This window comes from Thamnophis elegans, chromosome 2 (assembly GCF_009769535.1).
Source record: "Thamnophis elegans isolate rThaEle1 chromosome 2, rThaEle1.pri, whole genome shotgun sequence".
Lineage (NCBI taxonomy): Eukaryota > Metazoa > Chordata > Lepidosauria > Squamata > Colubridae > Thamnophis > Thamnophis elegans.
Window position 1 is genome coordinate 87,819,863 of NC_045542.1, and position 21,463 is coordinate 87,841,325.

A 21,463-nucleotide genomic window follows, 5' to 3' on the forward strand; every position below is an offset into this window, starting at 1 on the left:
CAGAACCACCTTAAATTACCTCACACACAGCACTGGCATGCATAAGAATATGATGTAAACTTGTTTTTTAAAAGGCATCTTTGGTTTGCGTTAAAACAACTTCAACACACGCAATGTTCTGATTGCACCACAAACACAGTAGTCATCCTTATCTTTCACAGAGGCACTGAGTTTTATAAATATGAGCATGATAGTGTAGAATAATCATATCCAAGGACCAGCTGTGGGTTTCAAAAAATTTTGGAACCTCTTCTGTAGGTGTGGCCTGCTTTCCAGGTCCACTGGTGGAACCTCTTCTAACCGGTTCGGTAGATTTGACGAACCAGTTCTACCGAATAGGTGCGAACTAGTAGGAACCCACTTCTGGTATGTATGTATGTATGTATGTATGTATGTATGTATGTATGTAAATTTATTTATTTATTTATTTATTTGTCTGTTTGTTTGTTTGCTTGCTTGCTTACTGAAGGCCACTGATTCCTAACAATTCCAAGCTATTTCTAATTTAAAAATCAAAAACAATGCCATAAAAGATGAAATATTCATCTATAGCCAGGAGACAGGCATATATACAAAAAAATCCCTTTCAATAGGAGCTCTGCCATCAACCTGCTCCAAGTCTTGGGAGGGTCTCTCAAAAGCAATACTTGAAAAGAAAAGAAAGACCTCTGTTTGAAAGATCATTTCCTTCAACCCCAGGGTGGGTTTCAAATTTTTTTACTACCGGTTCTGTGGGCGTGGCTAGGTGGAGGAAGGGAATGTGACTGAGTGGGGGTGGCCAACTTGACATCACTCATGCACTCACCCGCTCAGTTTTATGACCGCCCACCTAGCTACGCCCATATAACTGGCAAAAATTTCTCTTTTGTCAGCTGGGAGGCTGGCAAAGAGGCATCGCTTTCCCTGCCACCAAGACTCTTACAGGAAGGAAGAAGGGATGCTGGCCCAGGGTTCACTTCCCTTACCACTCACTGCCACTTGCCCACTCACCGCTTTCCTGGTAAGGGCCTCGGGAAGCTTTGCTGAGTCATTCCAGAACTGCATGGAGGGTTCCCCACTGGGAAACCTGACCCACCACTCTCATGAGGACTCAGCTTGCATCTGCCGGGACTTTAAGGTGTGGACCTCACCCATCGGGCAGCCGTTTGGGAGCATCACAGTTCAGCTTCACCTCTCCTGGCTCCCTTCTGAAATTAGAAAGCAGCACTTCATCCCCAGGACGCTGCAGAAGCCCAAATTGGGGGACTTTGTGCGGGCTTGGCAGCAGAAAGATCCCCAGTGTCCATTTATTCAAGCATGGGTCCCTTCAAGTGGGGCCCAAACTACCCACGGGGCAGGTGGTGGGCCTCCAGCCACGTCCCACCTCAGGAGCTGCCACATCCCATTGCAGGTGCCCAGGGTGGCCTCAACCCCCCTGTTTCCAGCCCCGTGCAACCACCCCACCACCCCAGTGACCTACTCTGGCTGTGTCCGGGTGGACACTGGGTCGGTCAGCAGCCCACACGCCACCACTACGTGACCCCACTGACCTGGGGATGCTCCCCTTCATGCTTCATTGTCAGCTGCAGTTGGCCCTTCGGTGGCCCCACTTTCTCCTGGTGCCTCTTCCTGGCTGGGAGACCCTCCGGGGCAGCACCACCACTCTGGCTGTGTCCAGGAAAGCGCTGAGTCAGTCAGCAGCCTGTGCTCAGCCACCATGTGACCTCACCAACCTAGGGATGCTCACAGCTCCGCTGAGCGACCGCTCCTTTGTGTCTCATTGCCTGCTGCAGTAGGCAGGAGGAGGCAGTTGTATGGATGCACATGGCCAAAGCGAGGCAGGGCGAACGTCTGAGTGAGCCAGTTCAAAAGTGTGGCCAGCTAGTCATCACTACTGGTTCAGCAACCCACTCTCAGTTACCACTACCAGTTCTCCCGAACCAGTCCGAACTGGGAGCAACCCACCTCTGCTTCAACCCCATTAATCTATAACATAGTAAAAATACATTGTCTCTGAATTAGGTACACATTCCTGCATTGATTTGCAGTTGCTTTTAAGACATATTGTTTAAAGTCATTTGAATTTCATCCAGATCTCAGAATCAGATTGTCTGAATATTGCTCATTATTGTAATTAAAATGCATGCTGAGATAGCTTGGATCATACTTTCTCCTTTAGACTAACGAACAGTTCCGCATGGAGAAAAACAATCTGAATTCTCCAAACTTTCAACTTTTCATTATAATATTTAATATGTGTGCCAAAGGGCTCTCAGCTTTCCAAAAGAGAACCAAGTGTGCAGGTAAGGAGATAAGCATACAGAACCTGGCAGGCAGTTTTAACAAATTTGATGCCGCTCATTTGGCCTTCTAAGCTATTTTCAAGAACCAGAAACAGACCGTGCCTAAGGATACAAGTCATGCTTTTAATTTCACTAAATGGATAATGGTAGTTTTTTTGCTGAGAGGCAGATCTACCAATAAATATTTATACAATTACATAAATATTACTCAAAAATAGATGAAAAATTTATTGGCATCTGTGCAGTGATGACCTTAGCTTAGTCCTGACTATTTACTGAAGCTTCAATTGTCATCAGACTCAAACTTTAGCATTAAATTAAAGCAGCAGAATAACGTCTTGCCTTTTGCCTGATGTTCCATTAATTGCTCTGTAGTTGTAAATGCTCAATGAAAACAGAGCCAGAAATGTCAATTTCTTTAAAGCACCAAAAGATAAAATAGGTATTTTGATAAGGCACCACTTTAGATTCAGTAAAAAAAGGGTTTTGCAGCACAAAGGAGTATAAACTTTCAGCACTTTCAACTTTCAGCTGAAAACAACTACATCTTTTTCCTCTAGAATTGTGCATTTGCCAACTGGGGTACCCCATATTTCTGCCAGAGACCCAGTACTCTTCAGTAGTTTCATTAACAATTTAGATGAGGGAATAGAAAGGGAACTCATCAAATTTGCAGACAACACCAAGCTGGCAGGATATAAGCTCGAGATCCAGAAAGATCTTGACAGACTTGAATACTGGGCCCTGTCTAATAAAATGAAATTAAATAGTGACAAAAGTAACATTTTTACACTTAGGAAGGAAAACTAAATGTACAGTTATAGAATAGGTGGAATAGCAGCATCTGGCTCAATAGCAGCATCTATGTCCTAGTAGGTAACCACATAAATAGGAGCCAATAATGTGCTGCAACTGCCAAAAAGCCAATGCAATCCTAAACTGCATTAGCAAAGGGATAGAATCAAGGTCACGTAAGATGTTAGTACTGTACTGCTTTATAATGCCTTGGTAAGACCAGACTTGGAATACTGCATCCAGTTTTGGTCACCATGATGTGGAGACTCTAGAAAGAGTGCAGAGAAGAGCAACAAAGATGATTAGGGGACTCGAGGCTAAAATATATGAAGAAAGGTTGCAGGAACTTGGTATGTCTAGTGAAAACAAGGACTGGGGTGACTTGACAGCAGTTTTCCAATATTTGTGGGCTGCCACAAAGAAAAAGGAGCCAACCTATATTCCAAAGCACCAGAAGGCAGGACAAGAAACAATGGATGGAAACTTATCAAACAGAGTTTAGTTTAGCTTAGTTTAAAGTTTATTTATATGCCACCCTTTTCCCTGGGGGGACTCAGGGTGGCTTACAACTTAAAAAGGGGGGAGGGGGAGGCAAACTTTTAACATATAAGACAAATACATAATTAAGAACGCAACATTCATACTATTCGGGCGGGTTGTAGTCTTAACCCCAGGCCTGACGGGATAGCCAAGTTCTGAGGGCTGTGCGGAAGGTCTGGAGGGTGGTGAGGGTACGAATTTCCACGGGGAGATCGTTCCACAGGGTCAGAGCTGCCACCGAGAAGGCTCTCCTCCGCGTAGTTGCCAGTCGACATTGACCGGCAGATGGGACTCAGAGGAGGCCTAACCGGTGAGATCTAATAGGTCGTGTGGAGGTAATTGGCAGTAGGCGGTCTCTCAAGTAGCAGAGAAGCAGCTTAGAACTAAGAAGAAATTTCCTGACAGTGAGGAACAACTTGCCTTCAGGGGTTGTGGGTGCTCTATCATTGAAGGCTTTTAAGAAGAAACTGGATAGCCATATGTCCAGAATGGTGCTTGCTGTGGGTTCGTTGTTGTTTTATGTTGTAAAAGAGAATAATTATGGAAGCTATTGAAATAGAGAAACACCCCCACAACATGAATAAATGTGACGATACCTTCTGCCTACCAGACATGTGGAAACCAGCCCTGGTAAACAAATGAGCCCCACCCACCACCCAGGCCGTTACAACACAAAACAACAACGGACCCACAGCCAGCACCAATCAGCACCAATCTACCAATCATGATACAGCCACACATCCAATCAATCCACTTGCTGAAAGGGGGCCAGCACTCCACACACCCCCACCAAGGTGTGTAGAAGGACGGCAGCTCCGATCACGCTTTAAGCCCAAAACACCAGCCTGAAGATGATGAGTGAAACCTCGCCAAAAAGTTGCCAAGACAATCTCAATCTTACATGGGAAAAGACCCAAATACAACAAGACCAGCATACCTACACCATGTATATCCACATAGGTTGCAAATTGAATCTGCTTCTGTTTGTGGATAACCCAGCCTTCCATCCTTCCGAGGTGGGTAAAATGAGGACCCGGATTGTTGGGGGCAATATGCTGACTCTGTAAACCGCTTAGAGAGGGTTGAAAGCCCTATGAAGCGGTATATAAATCTAACTGCTATTGCTAACCAAGTTTTGAGCCAACTATAGTTTTCCCAGTTCAGATAAGATGCAAAGGGATACTTTGTTTAAATTCATGTAATTAGATCTAGGATTAACAAACAAAAAAAGACAGATTGTATATACATGAGGTTTTGTCCTATTGATAACTATAGACTTACATATTTTTTTTAAAAAATTGCTTGCAACTTTTGCCTGAAACTAGAAAGCTTGTGTTAAAGAAGCTCATCCAACAACCAGGTTTCTCTCCTTGATTGCTAAATAATTTATATTTGACAAAAGGGACTTAAGGAGCCAAAGCTTCTTGAATTAGGATTGGAAGCAAACAAATTACTAAGGAAGTGCTTTTAAGATTATCATAATTTGTATAACATCAGTATTATGAAAGATTTGGAATCGTCTTTAGCGATAGCTCCTTGCATGGCATAATCAAATAAGAAGTGATGGTATGAAACAACACCTTGTCCAAAACAGCAACTGTAGCATATAAACCAGCTGAAGTTCATGGAAGATATCCTTATCACCAATCTTTCATCATAGATCCTTGAACAGTGGAACTTATATCCATAAGTGTGCAGCAGCCCCATGTGCTCCAAGAGGGCTTCCTATACTTATTTAATCTGTTAAATAAAGTAATGGAGGATGGAAAAATAGTTTTTCATTATCAGTTATTTGGAAGGAAGACTTGGTATCCGTAGATAATGCTTTAATTAAAGTCCTTTATTTCTATTGTTGAAAAAAGAGTAGAATATAATAAATAAAGCATAAGGTTGTACAAGTTTTAATAATAAAGGAAATGAATAACGAAGAATCTTTATCTTTTCCTGACAAATACTTTCAAAGAAGCTTTATTCCAATGTTTCTAAATTATTATTTCTGGAAACCCACTCTGGCCTTTAAATCAAAGGCATGTGTTTACTTCCCAAAGGCAGCGTACCTATTATTTAATATACAGAGACAGAACTCTCCCCTCTTAAGCAGATGGGATAGCTGTAAAGAAAGTGCAGTCTGTCCTAAGGTCTATGATAGTTAAACATTTGTACAAATGATTTGGATAAAATAATAAATTATCCAAGGTATGTACTTGGCCTTCCAGTGACACATATTGTACACTACGTATACTCCACATTCAGAGTGATAATCTCACATTCAGATATTATCTTGGAAAGTTAGCAGTACTGTACTAATATGGATGATGAGATGCCTACAAATTAATATAAAGTTGTTTATACTTTCAGGCACAAGTCAAAGGACCAAGTTTAGTATGAAAAAAATTCTGGCTTCTGTAGATATGGTTCCAGTGTCTTAATATCAACTGTCTAAACATGAAATAATTGTGTAGGGTTGTTGCTGAAAAGCAAATACAAGTAAGTCCATGACTTATTCCCACAAATAGGCCCACAATTTGCATTGTAAATCATTGCAGTCATTTTTTAATTAATGTGTTTTAAAATTAAGAGAGAGACAGATATATTATTTTAAATAATCTGAAGGGCGCAACAGGACCGATGAAACAAACGAAACTATACTTATTGAAAATACCAGAATCATTTGCTGAAAATTGCTTTTTTGGTTAAGAATTAGAAAGAAATGTTCCTGAAACAACAGAACTTAGTGCCAGAACAGATGCATTCGTTAGAGGTGTTTAAATCAGAGGCCCAAACATCACCAGCTAATGCTGATGATCACTTATCCTGTGGTTGCAGTCCAGACCATGCATTGAGTAGAGAGTAAATTACAAATCTTGTAGCTCATTACAAATCTTGTAAGGATATTTTGCAAACTGAATGCCGAACAGAATGATTGTAGACACTAGCTGATTGGGATTCCATCAGGTGCATGTCTGTCTGTCTGTCTGTCTGTCTCTCTCTCACACACACACACACACACACACACAGATACACACACACATACACGTATGTGTGTGTGTTTATTTATTTGTTTATTTATTTATTAGAATTTGTCAAATTCTAATTGACAAAATGGGTACAAGAATAAAAGAAAAAAATACAATGACAGGGACAATAGTCACGCTAGTCCACTTATGCATGCCCCCTCTACTGCCCACTTAAGTATGAAGTAAGGTCCACGGAAGTCAATTTGTGACTGAGACAACTGGATCAGGTAGAGCATTCCAGACTTTGACAACTCTATTACAGAAATCATATTTTTTACAGTCAGGTTTAGAACGATTTACGTTGAGTTTAAAACAGTTGTTCAGGCACGTATTATTGCAATTAAAGCAGCAAAAGTGATTTACAAGTGAAGCATTACTACGTCTAATTTTGTATGCAATATCTAGGTCTGACCACAAGTGATACTGTTCTAAGTTATCCAAACTTATCTAAATTATAAATACGAGTGTGTGTGTGATACACACACACACACACACACACACATACATAGATATACATATGTGTGTATGTATGTATGTATGTATGTATGTATGTATATATAAACGCACACATACAAACACATACATACACATACCCACAGAGAGATACATACGCACACAAATATTATATGGCTGCAATGATTGCTCTTTGACTGCTAAGATGGTTCTTTGGCTTCCTACATAAAAGTCCATTTTTCAGGATGTTCTGATACAATCTTTTAATTATATTGGCTCATGCAACCGAATTTGATTTGATTTTGATATATAATCCTTGTGACTACCACTTCTGTCCTTTGCTATGCTATCTCTCTTTCTTGCTCAGTGTTTAAACTATTTTTAAAAGTGTCTTGCACTAAATAAAAATCCAATTTCCTAGCTTTGTACAACACAATGACATTCCTTGGGCTGTATAGAGATAGTTCAGGGACTATATTAGAATATGCAGTGAACGGAGATATTACATTGTAAGTTATTATGTGAAGCATGTCTATTAATTCATGGATTACTGTGTGAAGCATGGAGGAAAATCTTCTTTTGTATTTGAATAATGTTACTTAATTTTTTGAATGAACTCATGTGAAGAATAATAAAATGGCTTGAATATGTGAATTCTATCACTAAAGATAATGAAAAGCTGGAACATCTTTTCTGTCCTTTCTCATAAATAATGGATTCTGCTGGCCACTAATCGCTTAAAAGAAATTTGTAAATTTGTAACAAAAAATTATATGTTGCCCAATAAACATGCATAACAGAAACGAATAGTAGATACATTTATCTAGATGTCATGAAAAAATAGTAAAACCTTTAAGAGATTGCAGAGGGATAACTATTATAGAGGACCATCGCTAAATGAAGCAATGTAATTGTGATCCTATTCTGAAAAATCCAAGAATTTAACATTTCCTTTATTATTGCTTGGCAGAATACCTGCAATGAATATAATTATTGAATCTACAATCTTAATTCCTGTTTCAGACTCTTACATTTCTCCTATTACTTCATGCTGTATGTAGCTAAGAATTAGCTACTTGAGTATACATACATACTTTCCTAGTTAATTAAAGAAACTAGGACCAAGCAAATGATAAGCCAAAATAATAAGCAAAAGTATGGGAGGGATTCAGATGCACAAAATTGCTTTCCTGCATTTCAGTTAAAATGCATGAATTCATCAAAAGACATTTAGTAGTACAAGTTAACTGAGTAAATTTTCATCTCTGAGGTGATGGAGTTTCTTCCTGGTGTTTAGTTATTCATATTGACATCACAGATCTGTTATTTAAAACTTACCTTTTGAAATTTGAACTTGAAAAGGGAATAAAATTCTGATCATTGATCCTTTTCTCTCTCATTCCTTGATCATCCAAGTTTTAAGGCATGAATAAAAATGTGTTCAAGAAATAGGAACATTGAGGACTTCGGGATTAGACACTTGACTGCCGATTGGAAATTCTGTGTTTACTATTTCTGTGTCTGTTATTTCTGTCAAATATATTTGAAAGAAAAATCAACCAGAAATTCAAATTAAGCAAATTCAGTTTTTTTTAAATTAATTTGAGTTTAAGATCTCAGTTTTCAGTTTTTGTCTTAAACTAATATTTATTACAGCTGAAATTAACACTGTTTGAATCCTAGAATCAAAAGAGTCTTATTCAATATTATGTAAATCTAGAATAAAATGCTCAACTGTTGAGGTAAATTCCATATACTTTTCTTGGATACAATATATAAATTGTTTGCCTTTTTGGACTCCCCCCTCAATTTCCTGTCTTGGCTACAGTTTACAATTTCCAGGTAGGTCTCCCATCCAACAACTACCCAACTTCTTAGTTGTTCAAGGGCAGGTTGGTAATGTTAATACTGTTAATAGTATGACAAGACAACTTGGATGTATTGGATTTGGATGTAAGGTATCAACAGGGAATTCTTTATGCTGTAAAAATCCTTTTAAATTCCTTTTACTTTGTAAATCATCAAGAACTGACTATAAACATAATTATAAATGATGGAATGCCTCCTTAGAATTGTTTTATTTTAATGTGTTGATTGCATTGCAGGGATTATGGTCAGATCAGTACATGTTCTATAGCTGCTGGCAGTAACCATGTGGTTCTTAATGTTAACTGATAGAACTTAAGGAAACTGGAAGAACAATATTTAATAATTGATGTTAGTGTAAGCTTATTGTTTATTTTTCCCATGACATATAAAATGGTGCAATATAAGAAATTAATTTAATTCCTGTTGTAAGTTGCTATTTTTGCTATAACAATGCTGGCTGGAAAACTAAAGTTTAGCTTCTCAGGACTGGATGAAAAATTAACATCACATGATGAATGATTTAATTTAAGGTTGCTTTGCTCATGCTTGTTCTCTTTTTTAATTATGTTCTAATGAATTACTTCCATCTTTACAAATCTTATTCTGGACAGAATTATTTAATGTTTCAGTATTAAAGATTACAAATGCATATAGGCACTTACATACAACAGTGTGTGTATATGCTTTTGTGTACTTTTCTACCTCTTTATTTATAATGTCTTATATTTGAAATGCTTTAGTGCCTGCTACGTGTTTAAATAAACTTTAACAATAGAGAAGGGATTTAAAAATGCCATTGAACTGGAAAACATGAAACCTTATATTAAAAGATTTCCTACTGGTGTAGCAATAACTTTAAACTAAATCAAACAAGGTTATAAATTATATCCAGGGTCTTGTTCTAATAGCAGTGCTATTTTTTCCCTACTGCTGTTTGATTGATATCCTTTCTTGGAAGATCTAAAAGGTGATACCTATTACCAAAAAAACAAAATAGAAAAATCCCACACATCACTGAGAAGCAACATAAGATGGATTTGTGTCCAGATTGTACATCATAAATTATGTCTCCCATTTAGCCAAAATTCAAGCATAATAATAAATCTTGTGTTGCTGCTTTGTGTGTTCTTGATGCACTTTTACCCTTTGACCTGCTACACAATTGCTGTTTGAAATTCAGTGGTTTTGGAATCAAAGTTCTTCAGGCAGAAAACAAAAATAATCTTTGATAAGGCTATGTTTATGATGTTATCTGTCATCTAATTGCTGTCATTCTTTTTGCAGCTTGCACAGACAAGGAACTGCGAAATCTTGCATCCCGCCTAAAAGACTGGTTTGGCAGTCTTCATGAAGATGCGAATCGTGTCATCAAGCCAACAAGCTCAGATTCAGCACAAGGCAGTAAGATGACAAATCTGAGAATAAAATTTGAGATATATTCACAAGTTCAACAAGAATAGCAATGACAGCTATGTTTTTAAGTGACCCAATAATACCTTAGCACATCTTTCCATTCCTTTCATTACGGCTTCCTTTCATTATGTAGGGAAGCAGGGTTCTTGTAGCCAGGACTACCATTCTAAATACATTTTGAAAATAAAATAGTTTCTTTAAAATGGTATTGTATTCTCTTTCAGCCCCTAGGGATTCCAGGTTCTTACCCTCTAGGCTTAAATGAGAAAGCTGCATTAAACTTGGAAATTTATAGAAATTAAACTATAACAAATAATGGGGGAGGATTCTAAAACAGAAGAACAATCAATTCATGGTATAACGTTTAGTAACTTGTCTTGCTACTTGTTACTTTTAACCTTATAAGCATGAATTAATCTGAGATCTACTTTCAAATTCACATAGTTGTGGGGACTAAGGTTTTAGGGAAGATGCAAAAGTATATTTCATAAATACTTTTGTGTCTTGATATGGATCAATTTCGAAAATTCCCCCAAACTTTTCTTAATCTGCTTTGGGGAGTTATTTGGTAAGGCAGGGACAGAAAACAGAAAATAACTTTGCTTACAGTATCAAGCCCTGAAAGTTAAATACTGGTGGATATTAGGCTCAAAATTTTAGGTGTTGATGCTTCTGACAAGAATTTACAGGCTGTTACAGGACTCTCTTTCATAAAAGCATTAGAAGGGACTTGATGGATTCCATTGTAGCTAATGAAATGCATATAGAAAGACTACAATATGGACATGAGGAATTGTTTATCCATGTTATTGTTTATTAGTTTGTTATATTTATTATCTTTCCTGAATGGAGATTTTCCTTTCCTTTTCAATCTCACAATTTATTTATTTATCATATAGCATCATACATGGACTAGCAATATATATTAACATTTCATCTAAATTAGTAAAATATAAATGTTAAAAAGGTCTATGTTCAAATACCAATGTCTATAGAATCTAACCATTGAACCGCAGCATCGTTTATATTTTTAAAAATTAGATACAAGCCTTTGAGGTTGACTGGACTGAGAGAAAGTGAACGTGAAACTCAAATTACCATTGAGTTTCCATTGTTGAGAATAGATTTCAGTTGGGGTTTCCCAAGCCATATTCCATCACCTTAATTGCTGCATCACTTCAACTCTTGTATTCAGAATGCAGTCATTTGTATTCAAAGGCATCCTGATGGTATTATATAGCCAACGTCTCAGTTAATATATTTACCTACACATACTACATTTAGAGTTCACCAAATGACAAATAGAAAAACATTATTATTAACATTATTCCATAGAAATAAAAAAATATTAATTTCTGTCCACCAAAAATGTTGGTGGACAGAAATATATAGATTGTGAAATATATAGATTTAGAAAGGAAAAGGACAAGGAAATGAAATAGAGAATGACAGCATTATAGTTGTTTACTCCAGAGTAAAGAAGAAGAAAACAATGTGCTTCATTTTTATAAAGTCAGAATGTGTACAGGCTATCCTCTCATCTGAACGCTGGATTCTGAATTTTAATGAAACAAAATATCTCAAGTTACTCAGAGTTCAAAAATTATTGAGTATTGAAAAACCATTTATACAGCTTCTAATAAATATTAGAAGGTAATATTTAGAAGGTGATATTTAAAGGTAAAGGTAAAGATTGCCCTCGTACATATGTGCTAGTCATTCCGGACTGTAGGGGGCAGTGCTCATCTCCATTGCAAAGCCAAAGAGCCAGTGCTGCCCAAAGACATCTCCGTGATCATGTGGCCAGCATGACTAAATGCCGAAGGTGCATGGAAATTGATATTTAGCCACCCCCAAAAAAAATTCAGAACTTGCTATAAGAACAGAATTAAAAGGTGACTAATTGGTGTGATTGGCTCAACTGCTTTGACGGTACATTACAGGTAGTCATCAACTTACAATCATTCATCTAATGACTATTTGAAGCTACAACAGAATTGAAAAAATGACTTATGGCCATTTTTACACTTCCAACTGTTGCAGCATCCCTATGGTCAAGTTTGGGATGCTTGGCAACTGGCTCATATTTATGATCACCTTTTGTGACCTTGTGACCAGCAAAGACAAAAGGGAAGCCAGATTCACTTAACAACTGCAAGAAAGGTCGTAAATGGGACAAAACTCACTTAACTTGCTTAGCAACATAAATTTTGGGCTAAATTGTGAACATAAATCAATGATTATCTATACTAAATATTATTAATAAGTGTTTCTGAACTTTCAGGAATTTTAAGATATGTGAATTTCAACTCCTAGAATTCCCCAGTCAGCATGGCCATTACTAAGAATCCTAGAAGCTGAAGTCTTAGAGAAACACTACTTTCAGAAACACTATTCTAAATCTTCTGTGTTATCCCAAACCACTAATTATTAAACCATATAGTTATCCAAGAGATACTATTTACCCCAAGGGAGCAGAAAATGGAAACAGAAAGTTCACATAGGATTTGGACTCAACGTGCATGTTATCAGTGGGAATCAGAGCAAATATCTCTCTAGGTAAATGAGGCACCAAGATATTTCAAGAAAAGTAAGAGCTGTGACCCTAAAAACATGGGATAGACTATAGCTAATGCAAGGAATGGATATGAAGAATAATATTGAAGTCCAGCCCAATCAAACACAAATGCAAACTTTAGCAGAGAAGAAAAAAACAAGACTGAACCAATTGTAGAAGTATATATCATCCTGTTTCTGTGGGCCATAGCTATTGCTAGAAACAGGTGAACTAGAGATTCAGCCCAAAGGATTTGTTTCAGCCAAAATCTGAGAATAGAATAGAATAGAATAGAATAATTCTTTATTGGCCAAGAGTGATTGGACACACAAGGAATTTGTCTTCGGTGCATATGCTCTCAGTGTACATAAGGATAATAAATACATTCATCAAGAATGAAAAGATACAACACTTAGTGATAGTCAAGGTTACTAATTAGTTATCAAACCGTAATAGACAGCAAAGTCTTATATAAGCTCCAAAAGAAATGCAGTTAAATTCTAGTTAACTGAGCGGGTTGAGTGAAGGACATGGATTATTGTCTGAAAATTGAGTCATGACAACTGGAAATATTTTCTTGTTGGTTTGAGATGTTTTGCTGCCCATTCAAGCAGCTTCTTCAATCTGAACAAGCTGGTTAAGAGGAAATCTAAGTAGACAGAGAGTTGTTGGAATGTGCCTCTCCTAAAACTAAAACTTATTCAGACTGAAGAAGCTGCTTAGATGAGCAGTGAAATGTCTCAAACCAACAAGAAAGTAAGTCCAGTTGCCATCATTCAATTTCCAGACAATCCTTCCTGGATGATTGAGAATGTTCATCCATGACATGGAATATTGTTTTCCGAGAACTTTAGAACTTTGACTGAACAGCTTATAAGGGCATCCTTATAAACACAAATCTGTACACTACATAACAAGGCCAAGTTTCATACCACAGAGTGTCTCAATATTTTATTTATTAATCATATTTATATGGCTGCCCAATTTACCAGAAGCAACTCTGGATGAACTATAGCAATCAGTAAAACAGGAAATGTCATTGGAAAAATATAAGGCATAATTACACATAAACAAAGAGCACTGAACAAACAGTAGGTAAAGCTCTAATTATAATCACCTGCCAAAAGACCCACAAAACCCTGATTATGAACCAAAGCAAAGGGCAACATAAAAAGGCCTTTGGCATCCCTGCTGCTTCTCACACCAGCGGTATAGTAGACATCAGCGAAAAGAGAAATAAATCTGCCAGTCTGATATTCCCTTCTTTCAGCAGTGGGAAGCAGATTTTGCTGACCCTGTCAGCAACTTCCCAGCTACTCATGATAGACTTTATCAAACTTGGTCATTTTTTCAGTCTGAAGGTTTTTTAAAAAATCACAAAAACCTATATGTTCCTGACACATTCTGAATTGGAAACATAACCTTAGCAAAATATCTTTTAAAAGCATTTATATATTATGAAGCATGCAAGCCCATCTCTGTGAGCAAATTACCTCTGAGATCTTCTCTGTACAAATGGGGGGGAAAGGCAGGATAATTTTTTTTAAAATGTTTCCTTTTGTGGAATGGAGAAAAGTTGGCTTCTCTCTTAAATCAGTGACCCAATCTAGAACCTATATGTGCACCATAAGTCTTTGCTATGCTTTTGGACACCTGTAATCTTTCAGATGAAAAGAATTGCATTTGTAATTATTCTTGAAATTCAAACATTCATGCAGCTATATCAAGCCTTTTACTCATCAGGCCTTTCCACACAATGTTTGTACTTTTTCAGTTGAGATAAGGAGGAGAATCACATTATTCAGTGTACATGGCAGAGGTTTGCTTGTCTAAAATAGTATTTTTTTAACAAGATTTGGTATGTTTGCCACAGTGCAAAATCTGTACAACTATAAAACCTGCAGTCCATTCCATGCATTAATGCATGAATTGTAGGTCAGGGCAACTTGATTCAGATGTAGATCAATGGACTTTTACCTATATCCCCTCTGAACATACAGACTACAGACATACAGATGAAAATTTCATTTAGAATTTCAACTTATTCTGCTGGATGTATACAGATTCTTCATATATACACAGGAAGAACTGATTTGCAGTAACTTGTGGTACAAGAGTACATTTATCATCTCAGTGTCTACATGAATGAGACATAAGGCACTTTCTTCTTATGTTGAGCATTGACTTGTACTTTCTTTTACAATCCTCCCTGATATAAGTTATCAGGATACGCTTATAAAGCTGTACTAAGCATATAATCCCCCACCCCCTGGTAAAGTGTTGTTTATATAGCTTTATGGTTTTTAAGCAAGGTTCAAACATTTACAGTGTTGGGAGTATGTCATGGATATTATCCTTAAATAGCTGGAGCACCTTGCTGAGCATGAGAAACTAGAGAGATGCTATTTTTAAAATCAAAAATTGGTGAGGATGTGCTACTGAATCTTCTAATTTCCTAGAGTGCTTTCTCTTACCACTATCCTTGTCATGTTTGTATTTTTCAGCATAGATGTGTCACATATCCAAGCCAAATGCTGCAGTCATCCATCAGTTCTATTTTATAAAAATGTCTGTGGGGCTCATGTGATACCTGGAAACATTACTGGGAATAAAAATGTACTTGGACATCAATATTTTGTTTCCTTTCTTAAATAAAGGAGTTGAGTTGAGTTGAACTGAACTGAACTGAATTGAATTGAATATTTGGCCAAGTGTTATTATACAAGGAATTTGTCTCCAGTGCAGAAGCTCTCAGCGTACATACACTGAGAGTAATGATAATCACAATAATAATAACGCTGGTAAAACAAACTTTTTTTTCTTTTTTAACAAAATGAGACATAGAAGGAAGTGCCATGAATACTACATTGAGGATTAAAGTTTTAAAGTGACTTAAACATAATGGGAAATGATGGGTTAAACCTTCTTTTGGTGCATCACATGAGATATTAAAATGTTGTTATGAATGTAAATATTAAAAACAGTCAAAAAAGTAAAAATATTCTAACTTGAAATGGGAATATAGACAAAGATTTAAGTACTAGCCTTCTTCTGTTACAGACAAATCTCCTTTCTTTCTTTCTTTGCAACCAAAAGAATAGAAGTAAATTTTTGGATACCCAGAAAGAAGTAGCACAATCTGATAACTTGGCAGAATCAAAGACATGTCTTAAACTACTGTTCCTAGATTTAGTTGTGAGATCAGTTCATATTCCTTTTGTCTCTGTTTTGCTGTTACTGTAGTATATTTACTAATATTTGCTTTCTTTAGCTTTGTTCTGTTTTGTGAGCCATATGTCCGGAATCTAAAAATTCCACAGTCAAAAGCTTTTTATTCTATTTTATCCATAATTGTGTTACCATTTTATTGTTAGTTTGTTTCCTCCCTATTGTTCTCATCTAGTGATTTTATCCTGTGGTGAAGGTTGTAATGAACACTCTGAGCTTCATTGCCTGCCGTTCAATGTGCTAATTGTTCTCTACAGATTTAGAAATCAGGTGTTTCTCCACCCGCTTTTGTCTCCGTGAGTCACAGGATTAGAAATATGAGAGTTAACATCTGTTCCTTGTGAATGCTATTGAAGATTCTATTCTGTACCAAATTTGTCTCCTCTAAAATGATTTTCTCCAAAATTATCTTATTGTCCTTGAATAGCCTTTAATGAGTGAGAATCTTGGGATGGACCTCATTCCAGATAATGGTCAGCTCATTTATGATGGGCTGATTCACAAGAATCCCTTTTGAGGCTCCGAGGGGAGGGGGACTCTTCCGGATGCAAATCAATAATTCACTGAATTACAGAAAGGTTTATTGTTCTCAAGGCAATAATTTTTGTTTATCTCTTATGTATTCACTATATGTACTGAATAACCTATGCATACATTTCTACACAAATTTTACAGTTTAATTGATTCTTTATTCTTTCCCTAATTGACACAGGGAAAGCTACAGTATGCATTTCAAAATTGCAACTTTGATATGCTCACTGTCTTAGGCAGCTTCGGTATTACTTGGGCTTGTTTTAACCTGGACAGAGGGGGAAATAATTCTTTCCTAAACCTTTTGCACCAATAAGTCCCAGCGGTCTTTTTCATCAGTCCGACTGCTCAGGAAATAGATCTCTGCTTGCTACTGAAAGGTCCTCAGTTGCAGATTTCTGTCTAACTGTTCCTGGATTCATACATCACCTCCAATCCACATAGCCCATATAAAACACCAACAATGCCTAACTACCTCCTCTATTGCTTAATAGATGTGCCCTATTCATATACTCTCCCTAAGAGACAGATGGCCCTAGTCTCAGGTATATTCTAATTAGACAAGACATGTTACATGGATTTGATAAATAGACCCTCCCAAAAAGCCCTTTAACTTTGAGGCCAATGTACAACTCTATCCCAATCAGAATATGTCACCCTGCTTGCCTATCTCATCAGAAGAAGTTTTTTTTTTAAATTTCTCCAGTGGGGATGGAGAAGATAGAGAGATAGAGTGCGTGCTCAGCAAACCAGTTGTTAAACCGATAGGATCCCACCCCTGCTATCAAGTTATAGTGCATATAATAAGTAAGTAATTGTAAATTTTAGAGTATTTTTAAAAAGAATTTACTATATATATAAAAATTCCAAGCTTCAACTTTTCACAAATTCTACAACTCTAATGTGTGACCTTTTTCATTGTATCTTTGGCTGGAGTGTTCCACTGTTCTGTTAAACCAGGGGTCTCCAACCTTGGCAACTTTAAGACTTGTGGACTTCAACTCCCAGAATTTACTGGCTGTGGAATTCTGAAAGTTGAAGTCCACAAGTCTTGAAGTCGCCAAGGTTGAAGACTCCTGTGTTAAACTACATACTGTATGTTATGCAAAAAAAGAAGTAAAAGCTGTGTTATTAGTCTGTAGGATTAAGAAGTACAATCAGTTAAGTCATTATTTGCATTATAAGATCTTGAAATGAGGCAGAATTGTCATTGGGCTTTATTCATCTAAAATTACCTTGCAATGTTTTTAGTGGAAAAATGCTGTCTATATTAGTCCTAGTTCCTGAAAATAGGAAGCAATGTCTAGCAATTGAGGTAGTTTTTCAAAGCCTGTAAGTTTTATGGCAGTATTTCTCATTATCATAGGCAAGTAAGTAAATTTTAGAATGCTCTCCTATACTATATAGAACTTACATTAAGTAAGTTATTCTTTGAGTGCATCACATTCCTCCTCCTACTTACATTCAGATAAATATTTATCTTAGGCAAAATACATTGCTTACTTAAAATTCAGGTTGTTTAGGAAGAATCAAGAAAATATATTTACCATTTTTGTTCATAAAAAGTACAGGAAATTGTACTTTGGCTAATGTTGACATTAAAATTCACTTTTAATGCACTTGCAATTTTAAGTATCTCAGTAAATTATAGTCCTGGAAACATTTCCTAGCATTAACATTTTCAAAAGCAATGTGCATTTTTCCTGCTATTTCTTTTCTTAATTCTTTTCAAAATGTTTATAAATCAAAATAAAGTAAATTTTATAGAAGTTATGAACAAAATTGTAATTCTAGATAATGGGCATTATATTAAAACTAGTATTTCCAAAAATACAGTTAACATCTGTGTTCCATATCTGATCTTTGCAGTGCACCATGACAGAATTATAGGCAGTCCTCAATTTACAAGAGTTTGTTTGGTGACTATTCAAAGTTACAACAGAAAAAAGTGACTTATGATCATTCTGCACATGACTGTTACAGCATCTCCATGGTCCAGTGGTGGGTTCCTACTGGTTCAGATCGCTTCAGCCAAACCGATGGTGGTTTGGCAGCCTAGGTCGCTGGAACCAGCAGTGACCCAGGCTGCCACGCCCCGAACCGGTTCTCCTACTGTGGCGCATGTTGATTTTCGGTTCTGCACATGAATAGAACAATTTTCATTGCACAAATTTATTTATTTTTCATTTTTTTAACATTTTGCGCATGCACAGACCTATTTATGTGCAAATGTGCATGCTTGTGGAGCAAAACTGCACATGCACCCAACCGGCAGTAATGCTGGCAGCAACCCATCCCTGTCATGGTCATGTGATCAGAATTCAGACACTTGACAACTAACTCTTTTTTATGATCGTCACAGTGATCACCTTTTGTGATCTTCTGGGGAGCCAGATTTGCTTAACAACCATGTTACTTATTTAATGAATGCAATAATTCATGTAACAGTGGCAAGAAATATCGTGAGCCGGGGCAAAATTCACTTAGTAACTGTCTCACTTAGCAATTGAAATGTTGGGCTCAATTGCCGTAAGTCGTAAGATTTGTGATGCCCCTTTTTACCTCAATATTTCCACATTAAAATGTATATTGAAACATTGTAGATAAGGGTGGTGCTTTATTCACATGGAATGTACTCTCTCTTACAGAAATAGCTAATTTCGGCTAGTTTCTTCATCATCTTCCTTCTTATCCCACATTGTAATAAGGAAATCCTTTCCCTTTTAGTCTCATGATAGCAATCACAGCTGTTCTTATTAGTTTTAATAACTTCAACATAAAGGAGTTTTAATAACTTCAACATAAAGGAGACATAAATAGTATGGGTTTCTTTTAATGGTTTGATTTGCTGATACATATTCCAATGGATTAGACCAGTCAGCCAAAATTCTAGGAATTCTAGGAATCCACACATCTTAAAGTTGCTGAAGGTAAGAAACACTGGATTAGCCTATAAAATTGGCTTTGGCTGCATTTAAGAGATGCAGTTATGTTTTACCGTCACTCAATTTTCCTAGAATTCTGACTTCTCTCATAGCCTAGCCAAACCATACAACTATTATATTAAATCTCTTGCATACTAGAAAACCAATAAACTGTGTACAGAATTGAAAATTGTTTTTATAGTAACTATCGGTTTTATTATCAAATAAACCAGCTGATTTAATATTTAATAGCAATTACAGAGATTTTATTAGTGAATTAATCCTCTTAGTGTGTATTTATGGGACGAAATGAGCAGGAAATGGAAATGACATCACTTTGTACATTGTGTAATTTTTATAGAGAGAGAGATGGAAGGCTAATATTGTACGGAATATGTAATAACCTTGTTTTTAATATGCGGAATATCTCCTTTGGCAGAGAAGGCTAGAGAGAGGACATGTGAACACATTCATTTTAGATAAATTAAAAACATAATAGATTAATAGATTAATTAATAGAGTATTATTATTATTATTATTATTATTATTATTATTATTATTATTATTATTGAAGTTAAAATGTTAGTTATAGAAATTAGTTTTGGATCATTTCATTTTAGATTACTTGAAATTATGCCCATTTAGAAATGCTATGTTCCAGCTGACATCAGTTCTACAGACAAGTTCTGGGATAATTCTATAATATGCATAGAGAAAGAGAGGTGAAGATGCTTGCCGCTCACTCGGAAGGTTGAGAATTCAATCCTAGATGTTTCTCTAACCGGGTTCAAAGAGAACATCTGTTGAGAACTCCATGTAGGCATTAGGAAAGCATCCGGCCAGTAAATGCTCAGCTCCATTCAGTTGCCCCAACTCTACCCCGAAACAAATGGATTAAAGGGTCATAAAAAGAAAAAAAAAGGAAATGATATAAGCCTCTTTATTGAAATAAAATGCTCTTATGAGATCATCATAAGAAAGGACTTCTCTGTTGTATGGAATAAATTGTATTAATAAATAATAGTTGACCCATGCCCATGGGCATCTTTGGGAAGAGCGAAAAGGAATAAACGGCATCTGCACTGTGATCATCACATAAATGAAATAAATTATATAATGTGCATCAAACATATGAAGTTACATTGATGCATAAAACATCATCACAGGCTGAACCAAGTTGTAAATGATTCCTTTCAGAATAAGCACAACAAAACTCTGTTGGAGTCACCCAAAAAACTAGCCAGCTCAGCCTCCTTTTTCCCACCATTTCTGCTGCTTGTATTCCATGATATTATAATGCATATTTATCAATAAACAAATAGAATGTTGTATATATTTAACAGATAACAGTCTAAAATTAATAAATAAGTTTATAAACAGTTTCTTGGCTCACTTATACCTGATTCAAGAAATGTTCGATGTTCAATAGTGAGTCATACCTTTTTTCTTCAGTTACTGAAGTTCGTTTAGCTAACTGTGAACAAGAATTTGCACTATTTGATATATTTTTACTCAACCACATCACATGCTGCCAAAAAAAGGAGAATCCTGGAACTGTTGTTCAGACCTCATCCGTCACATCTCTAGCTTATCTGTTAAGTGCAGCCTGTTATAAAATAGCATTAGTGTCTGCCAAAGTATCTTACCAAAGCCTCTTTCGATGATTCTTCTTCAGTGTCAGTGATGAACCTCATCTGGATTTGCCACTAATTCTTCTCGCAAGATGCCTTTTTGTTTCTAAAAATTAACATCTAGAATAGCGAGTACATTATAGTGTCTTTCTAGTTTTCAGGTTACTTCAGCCCATGTGACAAGAATGACCTTTACAACTGAAACATTGTATGGAAAATTCTG

The 21,463-nt window shown here is 36.5% G+C and overlaps 1 protein-coding gene across 1 annotated transcript in view; it reads left to right on the forward strand.

Annotated features, from left to right (window-relative positions):
- SPOCK1 (SPARC (osteonectin), cwcv and kazal like domains proteoglycan 1) overlaps positions 1–21,463 on the forward strand; it is a 469,310-nt gene that overhangs the window by 425,899 nt on the left and 21,948 nt on the right. The window contains exon 8 of the mRNA XM_032208795.1: positions 10,241–10,357. Within this exon, the coding sequence (XP_032064686.1) occupies positions 10,241–10,357 (117 nt within the window). The remainder of the gene's footprint in view (positions 1–10,240; positions 10,358–21,463) is intronic.